Raw genomic sequence first — 21430 nt, 5'->3', positions numbered from 1 at the left:
CTATAACGAATGCTATTTCATCTATGTATTAGATACACAGAAATAATGATTGAGTACCATGTTATTTTGCAACACATACATTTCATTTTTAATTTTCCAAATGATAAAAGCTTCAAATATCTTTCTAAGTAACTTAGGACTTTCAGTTTCAAGAGGATGATGTCCCCACGCTACCCCAGCCTCTCTGCAGAAGGGTACTGCCATATTGCAACAGACTAACCTGGAACTTCTGTTATGCATTTTCTGATTTCTAGAAACATTATGCATGGAGGCAGTGGTTGGAAAATGGGCAAATGACTAACAGTGCAATCCTCAATGGAGTCAAAGGGCTTAAAAGGTTTAACTCTGCATTGTAAGAGAGGCTCCACTTTTTATGCAGTAATTGTGTTCACTACAAGTTCACCAGGGTTATACCAGGCAAAAACCTGAAGTGCAAGCAACAGTTGCACAAATGTAAACTGCCACAAAAGCCAGGGAGTCTTGATTGCAATCTAAAGGAAACCTAACTGCTTCATCAATTGTGGAGTCACTCTAAGAAAGCAGCTCCAACAGCTGTTTGACAGAGAGGTGCCTGAAGATGGTTTTCTGAACTCTTTCCTAGTTCTGTTGTATTGTTTATCAGATGTCTTAGCCTTTTTGATGCTATTGTTTACACTGTGTAGTCTCCCATGAGAATTGGTGAAGAAGGTGGGCTATAAAAAGAGAAAAATAAATATTCAACATGGTAAACAATTTTTTGTGCATCTGTTCATTTTAAAAAATCTTGGGCAGGAGTCCTGCAGGATTATGCCCCCCTGGCTCTAGTCCTTAGTACATTAGAATGCTTATACTGGAGAGTATCATATTATTTGGAGGAAAGACAGCATGATATAGCCCAATCTTGTCAGATCTCGGAAGCTCAGCAGAGTTGGTACTTGGATGGGGAACTACCAAGAATGGCTCCCCAAAGGAAGGTAATTGCAAAACACTTCTGTTTCTCACTTGCCTTGAAAGCTTCTTGCTGTGACTTGATGGCACCTAATGTACGTATCATATTCTTGAATAATCCTATTGTGAAGTAAATGTGCTTTTGGCTGTAGCCCAGCTATGCACACCAGCCATTAGTGCACCATTCTCTATAGCCACATAAAGGAGGCATGTGGGTACTTTTCTAAAAAGACCATCTTTTATTAATAACCTTTCATTAAAAAGATTTTTAAAAATCTAACAAGTTTTTTTGCTAAAAAAATCTGTTTTCCAGCTAAAGGAAAAGTGTACTCACCTGCATAAGTTGCTTTATCCTTTGTTGAAACAGACTGTAGTCCTCCTATTATAATAAGAAGAACAAAGGAGTTTGTGTCTTCCCACACAAAGCCACACTATTCGCTCAAAATGAATTTTAAACAGAAGCAACAGCTGTCAGTCCAAACAAGGACACTGAGAAATAGCTGAAGTCTGGTTTCACTGGTCCAAGAGGAGGGACACAGACTTGCAGTTTCCACTGTCAAGCATACATTCTCCACTCTACAGTGAAATTTTAAAAACCTGTTAACTGTTTGAGACTACAATGAACTCTCATGAGAGGCACAGCCCTGTAAAATGTAGCCAGGAGGTCGGAAAAGAAGAAGGGGGTGAATGCAGAAGTCTTGTTAGCAATTAGTAGCAGAATACATGACATTCTATAGTGTTCTCTTATGTAGAAGAGACAATCCCGCAAAGATCAATAGGTTTATATCAGGGGTGTCAAACATGCTGCCCAAGGGCCAGATCAGGCCCACAGAGGGCTGCAATCAGGCTCTCCAGCAACTGGCTGTCATTTGCTTAATTTTCCCTTGCCTGCTTTTTTTGGTCGCCATTTTGTGTTTCTCCCCCAACAGACAAGAGCAGCAAAGCAGCCTTTCCCTCTCCCCCTTTTTCCAAAGGGAGGAGCAGCCTCAGCCCATACCATACCATACCAAACCTTTAATGGCATAATAGATTCAGATAAAAATACACAGAATATAAAAATTTAAACATTGGAGATAAAATCAAAATAAAACCGAGCTTACAGATACATTCAAACATGGTCAGAATTAAATTTAAGGATGTCAGCCAGAAATTTTGCCACAGCCTCACTAACCACCCCCTCAGTATCACTCAATAAATAATAACAGGGTGGCAGAATAGACAAATCTGGAGAAAAAGAAAGCTTGCCAAATAAATCTTTACGGAGGTTATGGTAAAAAGAACAATCAAGCAATATATGCTGGATTGAGTCAGGGGTATTCGCTCCACAGGAGCAAAGTCTGTCGGCTAAAGGGACTCGCTGATATCTCCCTTGTAAAACTTTGGAGGGAAACGCGTTTAGTCTGGCCAACATAAATGCCCTGCGATGACTTGGAGTGGTTAGGTCTGATAGATAATTGGGCATTTTGCCACAAAAAGCATAAAGACCTAAGGAAGCTGGAGAGCAAGTATAAGGGAGAGTTGGCCGTAATTTCGTTTCCTCCAATTCCCACAGTCTCAGTTTAATACATCTGAAGATATATGAGTCTTCAGAGGTAGAAAAATCATCTACCTCTAACCCCAATTGATTGAGTTTAGACAGAAGCACTGCTGTCCAGGACGAAATATATGGGTCTCTTTTCATACAATCAAGAAGGCTGTTGGGATCTGTTCTAAAATGAATTTTGAGCCAGAATTTAAACACTGCAATCCAGGCTTTTGTCTCCACCAAAGACTGACCCACTTCAGAGCAGAGAGCAAAGTAGGACACGCATTTTGGCAAACCAAGAATTTGTCTAAAGAATGAGGCTTGAATGCCCTCCACTTTCCTGGTAAAAGCTGAGATCCATATAGGGATACCATAGAGGATTTGGGCAAGCGTTTTGGCTTTGAATACTTTAATAGCTGCTGGAACTAATTGGTTGCCCCTTGCAAAGAAAAACTGTTTAATTTGAGCAGCTGAACACTTAGCCAAGTTGATGGTGTTGTTACGATGTGAAACCCAGCTTAACTTGTGGTTAACTGTTTGAGACTACAATGAACTCTCATGAGAGGCACAGCCCTGTAAAATGTAGCCAGGAGGTCGGAAAAGAAGAAGGGGGTGAATGCAGAAGTCTTGTTAGCAATTAGTAGCAGAATACATGACATTCTATAGTGTTCTCTTATGTAGAAGAGACAATCCCGCAAAGATCAATAGGTTTATATCAGGGGTGTCAAACATGCTGCCCAAGGGCCAGATCAGGCCCACAGAGGGCTGCAATCAGGCTCTCCAGCAACTGGCTGTCATTTGCTTAATTTTCCCTTGCCTGCTTTTTTTGGTCGCCATTTTGTGTTTCTCCCCCAACAGACAAGAGCAGCAAAGCAGCCTTTCCCTCTCCCCCTTTTTCCAAAGGGAGGAGCAGCCTCAGCCAATGAGGGAACTTGGCTCTATAGCTCTGCTGGGTGATTAAGTTTGCCAGGCTCAATTAGTCACACTACAGAGCTACTGAGACAAGCCTCTCTTCCTTCTAATAAATGGCTGAGGCTCCTCCCCCTCCTGTCCTGGGGAAGGAAAGAAAGAGCTAGAGCTTCCTTTGCCCAGTCCTAGGCTTGCCAATTCCCAGGTCCTAGCAGAGGTTCTTCTGCTTTCCCAGGCTCCTTCCCGCCCCCAGTCAGCTGGCCGGCGAGGGGAAGCCCCACCCCCACAGCCACCATGTGACTTTCCACCTCCAGAGGCTTCAGTCTCTGATTGGAAAGGCGTCCTCTTGGGATGGTGTGTCTGTGTTACTTTGAAGAAGTTGGCAGCAACTCGTGAGTAGAGATGCCAATCCCTCGCTTCAGAGCCGCCAGAAATGGGGGGGGAGGGAAATGTCTTCTGGGCACTTCATTATTCCCTATGTGGAGATCGATTCTCATAGGGTATAATGGGGAATTGATCTGGAGGTATCGGGGGCTCTGGGGGGGGCTGTTTTTTGAGACAGAGGTACCAAATTTTCAGCATAGCATCTAGTGCCTCTCCCCAAAATACCCCCAAAGTTTCAAAACGATTGGACCAGGGGGTCCAATTCTATGAGCCCCGAAAGAAGGTGCCCCTATCCTTCATTATTTCCTATGGAAGGAAGGCATTTAAAAAGGTGTGCTGTCCCTTTAAATGTGATAGCCAGAACTCCCTTGGAGTTCAATTACGCTTGTCACACTCTTGCTCCTGGCTCCACCCCAATGTCTCCTGGCTCCACCCCCAAAGTCCCCAGATATTTCTTGAATTGGACTTGGCAACCCTACCCAGTCCCCACCATCAGGAGAGCTACAAAGAATGCTTTTAAGACTAGCAACGTTTTAGTGAAGGTATGAGCTTTTTGCCTTGCTACAGAGAGAAAGAGAGAGAGAGAGAGAGTTTTGTTGGCCTTCTAACTGGGCTCCCCTCCTCTTTTTCACTGTACTCATGCCCTCCAGTCTTCCTTAATAGGAAAGCAGGTGAACTATTTAGAAGAGAAATATCAGCATTAGGCTGAGAGTGTGTTCCACCCCGGGTTTACCTAGCTAATTTTCCTTATTTTTTTCTTTCACATTTTCCTTTGATTGGGGGTCTTGAATTTAGACTTCCCAGATAATAGGCCGACACTGACCACTGTACATGGCTGTCTCTCTGTTCTTGTGGTTGTTTTTGGGAGGAGGAGTTGTATTTTTTTTTTTAGTTATAGTCATTTTTCTGGGGAAAATGATAGTTTTGTAGACAAGCACATAGCCCTCAGTCTGTGCCATGGTGCCTTCACATGTTCTTGACTAGCACTTGAAGCAACTTCTGTACTAAAGCTCACAATGCCCAGCTGCTTCATGTTCCTCTGGGTCTTAGGCTCAAAGCATTGACCATGAGATGTCTGTAATGAATGTCAATGAATCAAAAGTAGGTTTGTAACTTCCGAGGTTGAGTCATGGAGGACTGAACTGCTTTTCACAAGAGGAGCAGACCAGAGCCTCTGTTCTGGACAGAGAAGGTGATCCTAATGCCTGCTGCCTACTTCTCCTAGGTAAGGAGAAGGCCAAGACATGCTTATTAAATTCTGAAGGGATTTACTTTGGCTGATGAGGGATCCCAGAGGGGTTCCTTTTTGGCTTTGAAGAGTTCCCGGAGAAGAATTGCATTCCAACGTCTTCAGAGGATTACTGGGGTCGTTAAATCGACTTAAATTCATCATGATTCAAAGCTTCTTTGGAACTAATTAACATCTACTCTTGAGAAGAACGGTGCTTGAAAGGATCGTGATCTAAAGGTAAAAGATCTTTATCTATCACTCCAGGACTAAAATAAGACTTATTTGAAGTAAAAACGAAGGTCTGGATTAATCTATATTAGTGTAAAGTAAAGAAGATAAAGGAGGGGGTAAATTTGGGACTAACAAAATCAGAGAAACAAGGTTAAAAGAAGAAAAATAACTATTGTTATGCATACCTGTGGTTGGGCTAGACAACCCCCTCCGAAACAGAACTGCTGATCAGAAGGACGTCACAGGAAGTGGCATCATAGAAATAACGTGAGACTTCTCAACCACAGAGAAGGAAACTTTGTGGCAAGAAAGGAAGGAGGTCATTGAAAGAAGGTCAAAAGTTTAAAAATATTTAAAAAGACAACGGGACTTTAAAAATTAGCAGAGCCAGCAAATATCTTCATTAGAAGGCAAGATTTATTGGGCTATATACTTTGAATCAGTTTTGGAGCATTTTAGAAGAAAAAAGAAAAAAATTTTTTAAAAGGGACAGAAAAGCCACAAATGCCATTTTGAAGAAAATAAAAATTTAAAAAATTAATATCTCAACCTAGGAACTTCTGGGAACGGCGATTTTGGGCTCATCTGAAAGGGCATGCTTTAATCTTTAAGACTGATTTGGTGAGGTCAATTTTGAAGCCTATTTTTATAATGGGCAGGCAGTGATGTCTATCCATAAATCAGGAGCAAAGCAGATTCATACGAGGGCTAGGTTAACTTGAGGAAGCAAAAATGTCCAAAATGCAGGAACAAATAGAAGCCATGGAGGCAAGATTGGTTAAAGTGATAAAAGACTCAGTAACTGAGTGTAAGAAGGAATTTTAAAAAAGACACTGAAGAGCTCAGAAAAGATTCCCAAGCAGTGTTAAAGAAAGTGCAGGAGGTAGAAGAAAAGGTGAAAGACCATGATGCAAGAATTGAAACAGTGGATTCCACTATTAAAAAAATCCAGGAGAAAGCAGTACTACAAGACTGTAAATTAATGGAAAATCAGATACGTTTGAGAGGGGTGCCTGAATCTGCTAAGACTGATTTAAGGACATATATAATAAAAATCATTGCTGAATTTTTGGGAGATGACCCTGATGAAACCAGTTATTTTTATGATTATATCTACAGGGTTAATTCAGACTATGCTAGGAAAAATAAACTACCAAGGGATGTGGTAGTGAGATTGGTGACAAGAGATATGGTGGGAAGGATTCTAAGTAAACAATTTGAAAATACACTGGAGGTGGATGGCAGTAGTGTAAGAATCATGAAAGAATTGCCAAGGAAAGTTATAAATGACAGAAGATTGTACAAAAAACTGACTGACAAGCTGAGAGAAAATGAAATGATATACAGATGGATACTTCCAGAGGGTCTAAATTTTGAATACAAAGGAAAGAGATTTACAATTACAAGTACTCAAGGAATGTCGAAGTTTTTGGAGGAACATAAGGAGTTTGGGGGTACAGATTAAAAATAAAAAACCATGATGGATTACAAATTAATTTCTTGGAATGTAAATAGACTAAATTCACCTCAAAAAAGAAGGGCAACTTTTCATTGGATTGGGAAACAAAAATGTAATATAATTTGCCTACAAGAAGTACACATCAAACAAATGGATTACAAATTTTTATGGAATAAACAATTTGGTGTGGAATTTTGTTCATTGGCTTAGGAGAAAAAAAGGGGAGTGGTTTTTTACGTGAAACAAGAATTAGACCCAAAAATGATTTTTAAGGACAATGATGGTAGATTTATTGCGGTGGAAGTGATGTTGAATAATAAAAGAACTTTGTTATTGGGACTGTATGCCCCAAATGGAGCAAAAGACTCTTTCTTTAAAGACATTATGCAACAATTAGATCAAGTGACATATGAGCAAATTATTTTAATGGGAGATTTTAATGGAATGGTTAAAATATTCTGGACAGATCTGGGGGAAAAAATAATGAAGGAAAACTACCAAAGTCATTTTTTGAACTAGTGAAACAAGAAAGTCTGAAGGATATACGGAGGGAATTTAGTCCCAAAGAACGTGACTATACTTTCTTCTCAGCAAGACATAATTCTTTCTCAAGAAACCCGACTAATTTGATGAATGGACAACTAGTCATCTTGTGGATATCACGACTACAGCATTTAGCACCTATTTTATTATATATTTAACTTTTAAATAATTTTTACTGTAACTGATATTTAAAACTGTTTATGTTGTTTTATGATTCATGGGATTCCCATGTCTGTCAGCCGCCCTGAGCCCGCCCCGGCGGGGAGGGCGGGATATAAAAATAAAATATTATTATTATTATTATTATTATATGTTATGGATTACAAAAAATTTGGGACTTATAACAAAAAAAATAGAGATTCTTCCCAAAATAGGGGCAGACCATAATCCATTAATGTGGCCTGCAAAACCCATGAAAAAGATTTTAAGATGGCGGATAAATGAAGATTTGCTGCAGAAAAAGGAAGCAGTAGAGTCTCTGGAAAAGGAGACCAAATCTTTTTTTCAAATAAATGAAAATGAGGACATTCAATTTCAAACGGTGTGGGATGCATATAAAGCGGTAATGAGGGGCATCCTAATTACATTGAATAATAAAGATGTAAGAGCCAAAGAAAAACAAATGATGGATATACAAAAAGAGATTGGAAAGAAGGAAAAGGAGCTTAAAAAGAGGCCTGGGAAAAAGAAAATTATAAGGGAGATTACAATATTACAAAGTCAATTGAGACATTTGTTAAATAAAGAAGTGGAATGGAACTTAAAAAGACTTCAACAGAAATCTTTTGAAGGAGCGTATAAGCCTGGAAAATATTTGGCATGGCTAAAAGAAAAAAAAAGGGAGAGTAAAGTGATTAATAAAATTATATCTGGAGGCAAGGAAATTGTTGATCATGAAGGAATCAAAAGAAAATTTTATAAATATTATGCTAAGTTGTTTAAATGTCAAGAGGTGGCCAAGGAAAAGATTGACACATATCTATGGAAAATTAAGGTAAATCCTTTAACTGAAAATATGAAGAAGATATTAAATGAACCAATTGGAAAAGAAGAAATAGAGGTTGCAATTAATTCAATAAAATTAGGGAAGGCACCCGGTCCAGATGGTTTCACAGCAAAATTTTATAAAGTCCTTGTGGAGGCCCTACTACCAAAACTGCAGAAGTTGATGAATACTATAAGAACAGATGGGAAATTACCTAATACTTGGAAAGAAGCAGTAATTTCGCTGATACAGAAAGAAGATAGAGATGCCACGAACGTAAAAAAATTACAGACCAATTTAATTACTCAGTAATGACTACAAAGTGTATGCTAGAATATTAGCAGAATGCCTTAAACAGCATTTGAATAACTTCATTAAAGAAGAGAAGCAGGATTTCTTCCCAGGAGGCAAATTAGAGACAATATCAGAACGGTTATGGACATTATTGAATATTATGAAAAACACCCTGAAAAAGAGGTGGCATTATTTTTTGCAGATGCAGAGAAAGCATTTGATAATGTGCATTGGGACTTTATGTTTTCAGTGATGGAGAAATTGAGATCGGGAGAAGATTTTATAAGAATGGTGAAGGCGATATATACTGAACAACAAGCAAGGCTCTGTATAAATGCAGATTTGACAGAAAAAATGATAATTAGTAAAGGAACAAGACAAGGTTGCCCTCTATCTCCACTGATATTTATAATGACTTCAGAAGTGTTGCTTATGCAAATCCAAGAGATAGAGGGACTGAAATGGAAAGGTTTTTCTTAAAAATACAGAGCGTTTGCAGATGATGTAATGTTTATAAATGAAAATCCCACTCATGTGACATCACTGTTGCTATGTAAGATACAAGAATATGGAGAATTGGCAGGCTTTTATATAAATAAAGAGAAATCAAAAATTTTGTGTAAAAATATGTCAAAGAATAAACAGAAAGAACTACAACGTTTAATAGAGTGTGAAGTGACCCAAAAAGTAAAATATCTAGGGATAGAAATTACAACAAAAAACATTGACCTGTATAAAAACAAGTATGAGAAACTTTGGCAAAAATTGATGGAGACGTATTAAAATGGAATAAGTTAAACCTGTCTATACTGGGCAGAAGTTCTGCAATCAAAATGAATGTTTTACCAAGAGTTATGTTCTTGTTTCAAACAATTCCAATAGTGAAAGACAATAAACAATTTTATAAATGGCAAAAGAAACTTTCAGAATTTGTATGGGCTGGAAAGAAACCAAGAATTAAAATGAAAATTCTGATTGATGCAAAAGAAAGGGGAGGCTTTCAATTGCCGGATTTAAAGTTGTACCATGATGCAGTTTGTTTGGTGTGGATCAAGGAATGGATGGCGTTATTAAATAGAAAATTATTGGCATTAGAAGGTCATGGAAATGTTTTTGGTTGGCATGCTTATTTCTGTTACGGGAAAAGTAAGATGGACGGCTTCTTCTTACATCATTATATAAGAAGTAACTTGTTAAATACTTGGTCGAAATACAAAAGATATGGGGATGAGAGGAAATCGCCTTGGATTGTGCCAACAGAAGTAATAAAGTTATACTCAGATATTAATGAAGAGAAATGGTTATCGTACAAACAATTGTTAAAAATACATGGAGGCAAGGTGGAATTAAAATCAGCGGAAGAATTAGAATATAAGTATAATTGGTTTCAATTGCAACAAATCAAGAGTTTGCTTGAACAGGATATTAAAAATGATGGAGTGAGACAAGAACAAACAGATTTGGAAAGACAATGAAAAATTGATTTCAAGAATTTATAAATTATTATTGAAATGGTCTACAGAAGATGAAGTAGTTAAATCTCAAAAGATAAAATGGCCGATAAATATAAATAAAGAAATACAGATGGAACAACGGGAGTATCTATGGAAGAATATGAAGATATCAACATGTAATAATATTAAAGAAAATTGTTTTAAAATGCTATATAGGTGGTATATGACACCTAAAAAACTGTCAAAAATGAACAATCAGGTGTCAGATAGATGTTGGAAATGTAAAAAAACATGATCTTTCTACCATATGTGGTGGAATTGTGAAAAGGCAAAACAATTTTGGCAAATGATTCAGCAAGAGATTTCAAAAATTTTGGGTTACAATATTAAGAACGCACCAGACATTTTTGTTGGGATTACAAATGGAAAAATTTCCAAAACAAGATAGAACGATAATTTGGTACATGCTTTCAGCTACACGGACATAATATGCACAGATGTGGAAGCAAGACAAAATACCAGAAAAATGGGACTGGATTATAAAAGTTATGCATTGGAGTGAAATGAACAAACTTACAAGATTCTTAAAAGAGTATGATCTAGAGAAGTTAAAAAATGAATGGGGAAAATTCCAAAAATATGTTGAAAAACAATGGAAGGTAAAAGGTTATTTGATGATTTTTGACAATAGCTAAAAAATTAGACTATGTAATTATATATTTTTTGTTTTCAACTTATTTTGACAAGGATTATAGTTAAAAATGAGACTACGGGAATATATTATCCCTTCAGTTTTATTTTTATGATAAGGACTAAAGGATCATAATGAAGATGCATTATAATTACAGTATATGGTTTTTTCCTTATTTTTATTATACTTTGGACATAAGACTTTTTATGAAGATTCTTAATTGGATAAAATTACCTTTTACTTTTTTATTATTTTAATTAAAATGCACCGTCGGAGGTCACGAAAAGCAGGAGAAAAATATAATGTATTGGTACTAAGTTTTTAATAATAGATGAGTATTATTACAATATATTGCAGAACAATAAAAATTGTTTTTTAAAAAAAGTAGGTTTGCAGCTTACAAATGTGCACACCTGAACAACACATATTCAAGACTGGTACAGCCCAGACATTGTCTACAGTTTTTGATGCAATAATTCATAGCACGAGGTGGCATTTATCAGAGACTGTAAAATAAGATATTGCAAGCAGGCTAATATTTTAAGCATGTTTTATTTTAAGCAAAAAAAATCTTCAATTGTGTGTCTGTGCCCTTTATAAAGTTTATATGTCTGCTACCTGGCATTACATTTTATGATACAAATGGCTTGGCCCTAGGCTTCCCAACCCTCCCGCCCTGGCAGGGGACCCCAGGATTTCCACCCTCTTCCCCTGCTCCCGAAAAAAAAGGAAGCGAGGGGAGGGGGGAAACGGCGCCGGGGAGCATGGTGAGCCGCCCGATCCTGGAGCGGGCGAGGCCGCCGCGCCACTGCCGCCCCCTCCCCGCCCACCGCAGCTGCTCCTCCGAGATGGGCCCAGGCTGAGCCCATCTCGGAGGAGCAGCCAAGAGGCGGCAGCAGCGCAGGCAAAACCAACGAAGCAAAACCAGAGAAGGGGAGGGCAAGGCAGGCCAGGAGCATGGCGAGCCGCGAATCCGGGCCCTTCTAGGACCTGGACTCGCGGTTCGCCACGCCCCCGGCCCGCCTCCACCCCCCCTACGATTTCACCCCAGAGGCGGAGCAGGCGAGGCCGCCGTGCCGCTGCCGCCCCCCCCACCCCACCGCAGCTGCTCCTCCGAGATGGGCTCAGCCTGAGCCCATCTCGGAGGAGCAGCCACGGCGAGCGGAGAAGAGGCGGCAGCCGCACAGCGGCGTCGCCTGCTCCGAGACGGGGCGGCTCGCCACGCTCCCCGGCACCGTTTCCCCCCCCCCTAGCTCCACCCCAGTGTCTCCTGGCTCCACCCCCAAAGTCTCCTGGCTCCACCCCCAAAGTCCCCAGATATTTCTGGGATTGGACTTGGCAACCCTACTCGGCCTGACAAGGTCTCATTTATGTCAAATTCGGCCCTCATAACAAATAAGTTCGACACCCCTGGTTTAGATGGTTGTAACTCAGCTTAGGACCACACTTAAAAAGAAAATTACACAGTTGGGCATGGTTTTACAGGGGATATACATCAGAAGGGAGAAAAGGAAATGTAAAATGGTGCAGAAGCAACCACACAGAGTATAGGCATAAGGGGACCTTTTAGTCCTTCTGTTGTCCCCCAAATGCATTCTAGCATGCACTTGGCAAAGCCCTGTTTTCAGCACATGTGTTTTCTTGCACAGATATCCATGAACATAGAGGAAAAAGTCTCTGACCGTTTTTGCACTAACCTTGCTTGGATGTTGCTCCGCGCCAGGCTTCTGTTTCTCTCCGGAGCAAGCTAGCAATTTTGCACCAGCTGCTCCAAGCCACCATTTTGTGCCGGGGCAACCTGTGATTTGCCATGCGGAAGAGTAAATCTGAAAAAACAGGTTTACGTTGCCATGCGGCAAGTCACGGGTTGCCCCAGGGCAAAATAGTGGCATGGAGCAGTTGGTGCAAAATCGCTAGCTTGCTCTGGAGAGAAACAGAAGCCTGGCACGGAGCAACGTCAGAGCAAGGTTAGTGTGAAAACGGTCTCTGTGTGTGTGTGTTGGGAAACAGAAAGTATCACTGAGTTCCCAGAATAAATAAAACAAATAAACTCAACTTCTTGGGCACGATGGCACACTTAAGTGCATACATCTATTTCTACACAATGTAGGAAAAATCTTATGTGTGAAGGACCCCTGATTTTTCACTTTAAGTGGAAAAACAAAGATTTACCATTTGTTTCTGATTTGAGGAAGGAATCTCCAGTGTAAGAGGAAGAAATAGCCTGCTTTTCTTTCTTCAGGGTGTCTTTGGTACAATAACCTGTAGAGGGCATAAAACAGAAAACTTCTTTGGTGCTTAACAGACCTCACACTCAGCTTGCGTAAACTGGACTCTTTCCATTGACAGTAAAACAAACTTCTCTCTTATTTATATTGGATTTCTTATTCTAGGCTCACATCACTAGTCACCAGAAATGTTAATCCACTATTTATCAGGTTCAGGGGTGGAGTTCTAGCAGGAGCTCCTTTGCATATTAGGCCACACACCCCTGATGTAGCCAATCGTCCAAGTTTACCAGGTTCTTTTTTGTAAGCTCTTGGAGGATTGGCTACATCAGGGGTGTGTAACCTAATATACAAAGGAGCTCCTACTAGAATTCCCCCCCGATCAGGTTTATCAGTACATATATCCCACATTTATTAATCTGTACCAAATTAGCTAAATCTAATGTTGATGCAACAACTGGATGGCCCAGGCTAGCCTGATTTCATCAGATCATGGAAGCTAAGCAGTGTCAGACCTGAATGGGAATATCACTGGATAGGAGACCACCAAGGGATGCTATGCAGAGGCAGGCAATGGCATACCACCTCTGAACGTCCCTTGCCATGAAAAGCCTATGGGATTGCCATAAATTGGCTATGCCTCGGTGGCAGTTTCTACCACCAGTATGTTGAGAGACATGATCAGGTTGAATGCTTTATTTGGGAGGCATAAGGAAATGGTCCCATTCAAGAACAGCAGTGATGTTGCCTTATGACAAATGCACAATTAATAGAGGGATAACATGAAATATCAGACTGAGAGCTATCACATGATCATTTAGGAATGTGGTAGTCAGAGTAATGTTTTGCCCATTGGAAAGCTGGCCCACCATGTGCAAATATACCTTCAAGCAGGGGTGGAAATCTAGCAGGAGCTCCTTTGCATATTAGGCTACACACCCCTGATGTAGCCAATCTTCCAAGAGTTTAAAAGGCTCTTTTTTGTAAGCTTTTGGAGGATTGGCTACATCAGGGGTGTGTGGCTTAATATGCAAAGGAGCTCCTGCTAGAATTTCACCCCTGCCTTCAAGTACTCTGAAAGATGAATCATGCACATAGCAAAAAATAAGCACAAATGGTTGTCCACAGGCTGAGAACCAGCATGTACAAGTTTATTAAACAATATTCATATTACTAACACAGTTGTATGAATAGACCCTGAGAACATATCTCAATGGGAGCTTTCAGGTTAGGGTATTTGACAGTTAACCAGATGTTGTATAAGAGGATATTTTGTTTGATCCTTACAACACGTCTATGCATAATAACAAAAAAACTTTGATGGGAATCCTTATGTCTTGAAACTTGTGGGATGAGGCTAAGTAAGCACAACCAAACATAGAAAAGTTCCTCATGCAAATTTACAGTATCATCAATGCTGTCACAGTTATGCAGGAATGTGCCAGAGGGGGCAAGATATGTATGGGAAGAAATCAACTGAGAAGAAATCATGGTTACCTGAGTGAGCAATTCTGCCTCACTAGTGAAATTCCCTCACTGAAACTGTTCAATGGACATTTACCTTTTTGAGTTTTAGATGCCAGGTGAAGGTTTATTTTTGCAGGCATTTGGTGATACTTAAACTTTCAATTTTGTTTCTGTTGCCCTCCTATCTGCTGCAGCTGTTATTTAGCTGAAAAATTTAGTGCTGGAATTCTAATGATATTGGTTTTCATATTTATTATTAATGAGTTGGATATAATAACACTCTTCAACTAAATGAGGCTCAACCCAGAGGAGGAAAAGAAAGACTCTTCATTTATTTTCACTCATCATCTTCTTCTTAGCTGAAGGGAGTTGCTGGGATTTCACCTCTTGAATATAATTTAATTTTTATTTCTTGTGACTGATGATGATGAGCTGCTTTGAGGACTTTTTATGATAAAGGTAAGATATAAATTCCTTACAATAAAAAGTAAACAATCCTATCTTCTTTTAGACCTTCCTGAATTGCCATGAGAATGAGTTACTAGGATGTGACTCTGGGAAGTGTGTCTGATGCCACAGTGGTGCTGTGTGAATTGAGCATAAGTCACCAGTATGGTCATGTGACAGTGTGTCATGCGACAGTATGTGCCATAAGAAAACAGACCTCCATTGAGACCAGTGTTGGATGCACTGAAGACTTTCCCACTGTCTTTTGTCATGATCAGCAGCTCCACCTCTTTCTTGGGGGCCACATTCTCTTTCTCGAGGAGCAAAAATTTGCAGTCCTTGCGGAGGATGTCATCATTCTGGGAGTTCATGGTGGTGGCAGCTATAAGACAGGCCAAAAGCAGAAGATAAATCAAGAGAAATGAACATATGCACCTGAAGTGGACACAGCCTGTCATATTTGTAGCAGAAAGAAATCCTGCTAACTTCTTTTGAGCCTGAAGATGAGCCTCCTATATTAGAGGAAAGCTCCTTGCACCAAAGGAACACACCACCATTGCCTTAGTAGAGTGGAATTATATACTTGGGACCTGAACATTTTGGGTTTCAGCATTTAGTTCCCAGAATGTGATTTACAACTCCACAAATACTGGATTAAAACATATTTTAAAAATAGGATTTCTAATTTTTGTCTAGCATAGTTCCTATGACTTTAAAAGAATAATAATTAGAGACTGGATTTATACCCCGCCCTTCACTTAGAGTCTCAGAGAGGTTTACAGTCTCCTTTCCTTTCCCCTCCCTACAACAGACAGGTAGGTGTGAGGTAGGTGTGGCTGAGAGAGCTTTTGAGAGAACTGCTTTTGAGCAAAACTGCTCTGAGAGAACTTGTGACTGACCCAAAGTCGCAGTTGCATGTGGATGAGTAGGGAATCAAACCCAATTCTCCCAGATTAGAGTCTGCACACTTAACTACCACACCAAACTGGTGTAGTTATATGAAATGTTGAAGGCAGCATTCATAAAGATTTCCATAACAATATATCTCTGATTGGAAAAGCTACACCCACTGAATCTTGTCATTGGTTAAAGTACTAGAGCCTTGCTGAGGATTAAATGCCAACCTGGTCCAAAACTGTATCCCAATTAAAGTCTGCTGAAGTCACTTGACCTTTTCCTCCAACTGCTCAGCTCAGGCTAATATATACACTTCAGCATTTGGTAGTAAATTTTCCTCTGTATTAATTTTGTAGAGAATCTAATACTTTTAAATTAGAAACAATAGAAAAGCCATTGTACATATCAATATCAATAATGCAGAAGCAGAAAAAAGGGTTACAACAGGAGGTTATACAGAACTGAAAGAGTTATAAATCTTGACAAAACATTTCCCTAATGTTGATCAGCCAGAGATTTTCATTTGTACTGAGAGTGCTTGGGAACTATAAAGGAATTCTGCTATCTGCTACATAGGCTTGTTGTGCAATCAGATCAGAAGTGGAAAAGATCTCTGTACTTTGATTTATTCACTATGTAAGCCCTTTATGTAAAAATTTTCTAGCACAAAGTTGTATTTAAAAACATTGCATTTGGTTTTGCAACTAGATAGCCTGGTGGAAATAGATGTTGCTCCACTTTGAGGGAAATTGTTACAAAATTGGCATTGGCAAGAATTATATCTGGTCCTGCCGCCCTGAGCCATTCGTGGGAAGGGCGGGATATAAATCCCAAATAAATAAAAAATAAATAAAAATCTCCAACCATTTGAACATGCAATGCCTTTATTTTATTTTTAAAATTCAAACAGCAACAGCTGCATCTAGTGGACAATATGGTTAACAACATGACCAATGGTGGGACTTTCTTTTTACACCCAGCAGATGGAAGACCTTCTAGCCAAAACCAAACCCAGCTGTAGGGCAGTAATAAAAATGTTACATTGTAATGAGCAAGCATCTTGAGTTCCCCAGAATTCTGCTTCAGGCTGGAGGCAGTCTCTGTTTAGATTAGGCCATGTTGGGTACAAAACAGATTTCTAGTTGCACCAGTGGCTCCCGGGCCAGAGAAAAAAAGGGCTTTTTTTTAGCAGGAACTCCTTTGCATATTGGGCCACACACCCCTGATGTAGCCAGTCCTCTTGCAACTTACAGCTGGCCCTGTACTAAGAGCCCTGGAAGCTCCAGGAAGATTGACTACATCAGGGGTGTGTGACCAAATATGCAAAGGAGTTCCTGCTACAAAAAAAGCCCTGCCAATACATTATGTATGTGGACTCAAGGGAAGACTTTAGTGTTTCCGCCTGGCTCATTGGAGCCATACGGACTGAGATGGGGGACTTGGGAACAAAGGGCTATAGGATTCAAACCCCCGCAGCCCACGACCAATCACAAGCCCCCACCAATTTGAATTACCCAATAACGTGCTTGCGCGGGAACCCCGAGATGTATATAAGTTTGGCCCATGGGCCCCAATGCCAGTCTTGGGCTGTAACCTTTTACTATGTGATCCCTATTAAAGAGCTTGTTATCACTTATTTCGAGACTCTGCCATGCATGGAACCCACTGTATTATATAATGCCAGAAAAGTAGACTGGTAGGATCACCAGAGGCACTTTTTTCAGGGGATAGCTTTAAAATAATAATTAAAAATATGTTAATGATTGAAAATTAACATAATTCTAAAGATATAAATTGGGTTTAGCAGGGTTAACTCTGCGTAGGATTATACTGCCAATATCTGACCGAAACAATACATGTAAATGAAACTTTTACAACATATGATCATTTTCTTAAACATTCTCTTTTTTAATTAATTTAAATTAGCATACAGGGTATTAAACAGCAAAGCCCTTAATGGAAAGTTTAGATAAATTGGGCAAAATAAGAATTTAATTATATTTTGCATGATAAAGAAGCACATATAAAATTAAAACATATTATACTAATGACAGGAGCCCCGTGGCACACAGCGGTAAAGCAGCAGTACTGCAGTCCGAGCTCTCTGCTCACAACCTGAGTTTGACCCCAGTAGAAGCTGAGTTCAGGTAGCTGGCTCAAGTTTAACTCAGCCTTCCATCCTTCTGAAGTCGGTAAAATGAGTACCCAGCTTGCTGGGGGTAAAGTGTAGATGACTGGAGAAGGCAATGGCAAACCACCCCGTAAAAAGTCTGCCGTGAAAGCGTCATGATGCGACATCACCCCAGAGTCAGAAACGACTGGTGCTTGCACAGGGGATACCTTTACCTTTTATACTAATGATAGTTAATCATTTAGGTCAGGATCCTACCATACCTCAGCTAAACCAGCCCCATCTCACACTGTAATTATTCTATCAATGCAAGGTTAGAATTATTTATTTTAGTTGTATTAATTTGCAGATGTGATCACTCAATGAAGAGCACCTTAGTACAAAACAAATTATTATCTGATATTTGCCTGTTAAAGAAACTCAGTGATAACTTTTTTTTTGGGGGGGGGGGGGAGTCTCTGTCATATTGATGTTACATTTTTTTAAACTTTGAAAAACAGGCCCTGGTAAAATGTGATTCCCTACAACTACTGATAAGGGTTGAAGCAGAAAGTGCCAAAGCAGGATTACAGCTGAAAATCAAAAAGATAAACGTAATGACTATTGGGGAATTATACAGCTTTAAGGCTGATGATGAAGAAATTCAAATTGTTCAAGATTTTCTATTCCTTGGCTCAAACATCAACCCAAAGGGAGACTGCACCCAAGAAGTCAGAAGGAGATTGAAACTGGGGAGGGCAGCCATGAAGGAGCTAGAAAAGATCCTTAAGTGTAAGGATGTGTCAATAGCAACAACCAAGATCAAGTTAACTAAGTGGGCCCTAGACCAAATCAAGCTTGAAGCTAAAATGTCTAAACTGAGGCTATTGTAGTTTTGGTCACATTATAAGAAGACAAGAATCACTGGAAAAGACAATAATGCCAGGAAAAGTTGAAGGTAGCAGAAGGAGAGGAAGACCCAACATGAAATGGATTAACTCGATAAAAGAAGCCACATTCCCCAGTTTGTATAAACTGAGGAAGGCTGATAATGTTTTGGAGAATGTTAATTCATAGGGTCACATAAGTCAGAAGTGACTTGACAGCACTTAACACACAAACATGCTTCTCCTCAGCTAGCAGAGCAAGTAGAATAATAGAATCATAGAGTTGGATGACCTCTAGGGTCATCTAGAAGCAGAAGTCATCTTGGTAAGCAGAAGGTCTCAGGTTCAATCCCCAGCATCTCCAACTAAAAAGGGTCCAGGCAAGTAGGCGTGAAAAACCTCAGCTGGAGACCCTGGAGAGTCATGAATGGGGCTGTGGCTCAGTGGTAGAGCATCTGCTTGGTAAGCAGAAGGTCCCAGGTTCAATCCCCAGCATCTCCAACTAAAAAGGGTTCAGGCAAATAGGCGTGAAAAACCTCAGCTGGAGACCCTGGAGAGTCATGAATGGGGCTGTGGCTCAATGGTAGAGCATCTGCTTGGGAAGCAGAAGGTCCCAGATTCAATCCCTGGCATCTCCAACTCAAAAGGGTCCAGGCAAGTAGGCGTGAAGAACCTCAGCTTGAGACCCTGGAGAGCCGCTGCCAGTCTGAGTAGACAATACTGACTTTGATGGACCAAGGGTCTGATTCAGTATAAGGCAGCTTCATATCTAGTCCAACCCCCTGCACAATGCAGGAAACTCACAAACACTTCCCCCTAAATTCACAGGACCTTTATTGCTGTCAGATGGCCATCTAGCCTCTGTTTAAAAACCTCCAAGGAAGGAGAGCCCACCACCTTCCGAGGAAGCCTGTTCCACTGAGAAATTGCTCTAACGGTCAGGAAGTTCTTCCTAATGTTGAGCCAGAAACTCTTTTGATTTAATTTCAAACCATTGGGTCTGGTCCTACCTTCCGAGGCCACAGAAAACAATTCCACACCATCCTCTATATGACAGCCCTTCAAGTCCTTGAAGATGGTGATCATATCACCTTTCAACCTTTTCTCATAGGACTTGGTCTCCAGACCCCTCACCATCTTCGTTGCCCTCCTCTGGACCCGTTCCAGTTTGTCTATACCCTTCTTAAAATGTGGTGCCCAAAACTGAACACAATACTCTGGGTGAGGCCTTACCAGAGCAGAGTAAAGTGATACCATCACATCATGTGATCACATCAAGTACTGTTACTGCAATGAATAATGTGGGCTGAGATTATCAGGTGCACCTAACCCAACAGTGTCTGTGAAGCACTAGTGACAGGAGATACAGCTCCTTCCCATACATGCAACATACATGTGTATGGCTATCTATTGCAGAAAAGCTACTATCCCCTTGATTATGTGGAGCACAAGATAATGTGGAACACTTACCTGTTGTAACTGAAGTAGAAATGCCAGTATTAGTCACACCAGAGCTCTGGGTAGTGTTTTTCTTTACTCCATATGCTGCTAAAAGGAGTGGGGAGAGATAAGGGAGGAGAAGACTTCTTAAATTCACTTCTTCAAATTACTGGAAGCCAAAGGGAGAGTTTAAGATGGCTGCCTCCCCCAGCACCAGGAGTGCCAAACAGGAAGTACAGAGACATAGAGAAAAATACTAATTAAAAATTATAATAACATTTCAATATTTTTGTAGCAAAAGCCCAGGAAGAACCTATTTACATATTCGGCAACACCCCCTGATGTCACCATTGTTTCACACAGGGCTTTTTTTGTAGAAAAGGCCTAGCAGAAACTCATTTGCATGTTAGGCCGCATCCCCTGACATCAAGCCAGCCAGAACTGCATTCCTGTGCATTCCTGGTCAACAAAAGCCCTGCATGTTCTGATTGTTGAGGAGACAATTATTAACTGTTTTGATTGACTGGAATAAAAAGGGGGAATGGGGTACTTCATAGCAAAATATAAGCCAATATTAACATATTTTTTTTTAAAAAACCCTGACAATCAGTAAGTTGAACATGTCTAGCAATTATGATTTTGGCCCTTAAAAAAAGACACACTCAAATTATAAATGTCTTAGTTGAACCAGTAAACATAGTTCTTCATGACTTTCAGGACCAAACTTGATGTAGTTGGAGGAATCCATATTTATCTGTATATGTGTCCATTGGTTCATGTCTAAAGCAGGTGATTGGGGGTTGTTTTTAAACAAACAGCTTGTTAGTGAGGGAAACAAAACCATTTTCCTGCTCCTCCTTACTGAACCATGTTCTACAGCTTTAATTATTTTCTTCTCAGCACACCTCTGGTACTGAAAATGAACTAAGATCCAGAGTGAACAAGATAAGGATGGAAATGGCACAGTTATTAGGTACTTTTTTGTTTTTTAAAAAAGCCTCAGACTTATCCAAAACCCTATAATGAATTCTGAACCTGATCCCTGTGTGGATTGATAGAGCCCATGAATGGGGCTAGGTTCACACAGGGGATATTTTTCTACAAACCTCGAGAGAACCCCCAGTTTGTAGAAAAACCACAAACATTTTTTAAACAATTAGGGTGGTTAAAAGATTTCCCCAGACTGCAGAAGCACTGTCTGTGTAAGTGCAATGTCCAATGTGAGCATTGGGGGTAGGCATGCACTGAGCAATGGTGATGTTTGGGCTGCTGTAACTGCCCTTCCCTCCTCCTTTTTCATCACTAGGAGGAAAAGCTGATG

The 21430-nt window shown here is 40.1% G+C and overlaps 1 protein-coding gene across 1 annotated transcript in view; it reads right to left on the bottom strand.

Annotated features, from left to right (window-relative positions):
* COL17A1 (collagen type XVII alpha 1 chain) overlaps positions 1-21430 on the bottom strand; it is a 95108-nt gene that overhangs the window by 56188 nt on the left and 17490 nt on the right. The window contains exons 12-15 of the mRNA XM_060241709.1: positions 20140-20217; positions 14993-15157; positions 12806-12895; positions 1262-1306 (exon numbers count right to left, since the gene is read on the bottom strand). Coding sequence (XP_060097692.1) covers positions 1262-1306; positions 12806-12895; positions 14993-15157; positions 20140-20217 — 378 coding nt within the window. The remainder of the gene's footprint in view (positions 1-1261; positions 1307-12805; positions 12896-14992; positions 15158-20139; positions 20218-21430) is intronic.

This window comes from Heteronotia binoei, chromosome 6 (genome assembly GCF_032191835.1).
Source record: "Heteronotia binoei isolate CCM8104 ecotype False Entrance Well chromosome 6, APGP_CSIRO_Hbin_v1, whole genome shotgun sequence".
Lineage (NCBI taxonomy): Eukaryota > Metazoa > Chordata > Lepidosauria > Squamata > Gekkonidae > Heteronotia > Heteronotia binoei.
The sequence above is the reverse complement of the archived record's forward strand: the minus strand, read 5'-3'. Positions and strand labels throughout refer to the sequence as shown.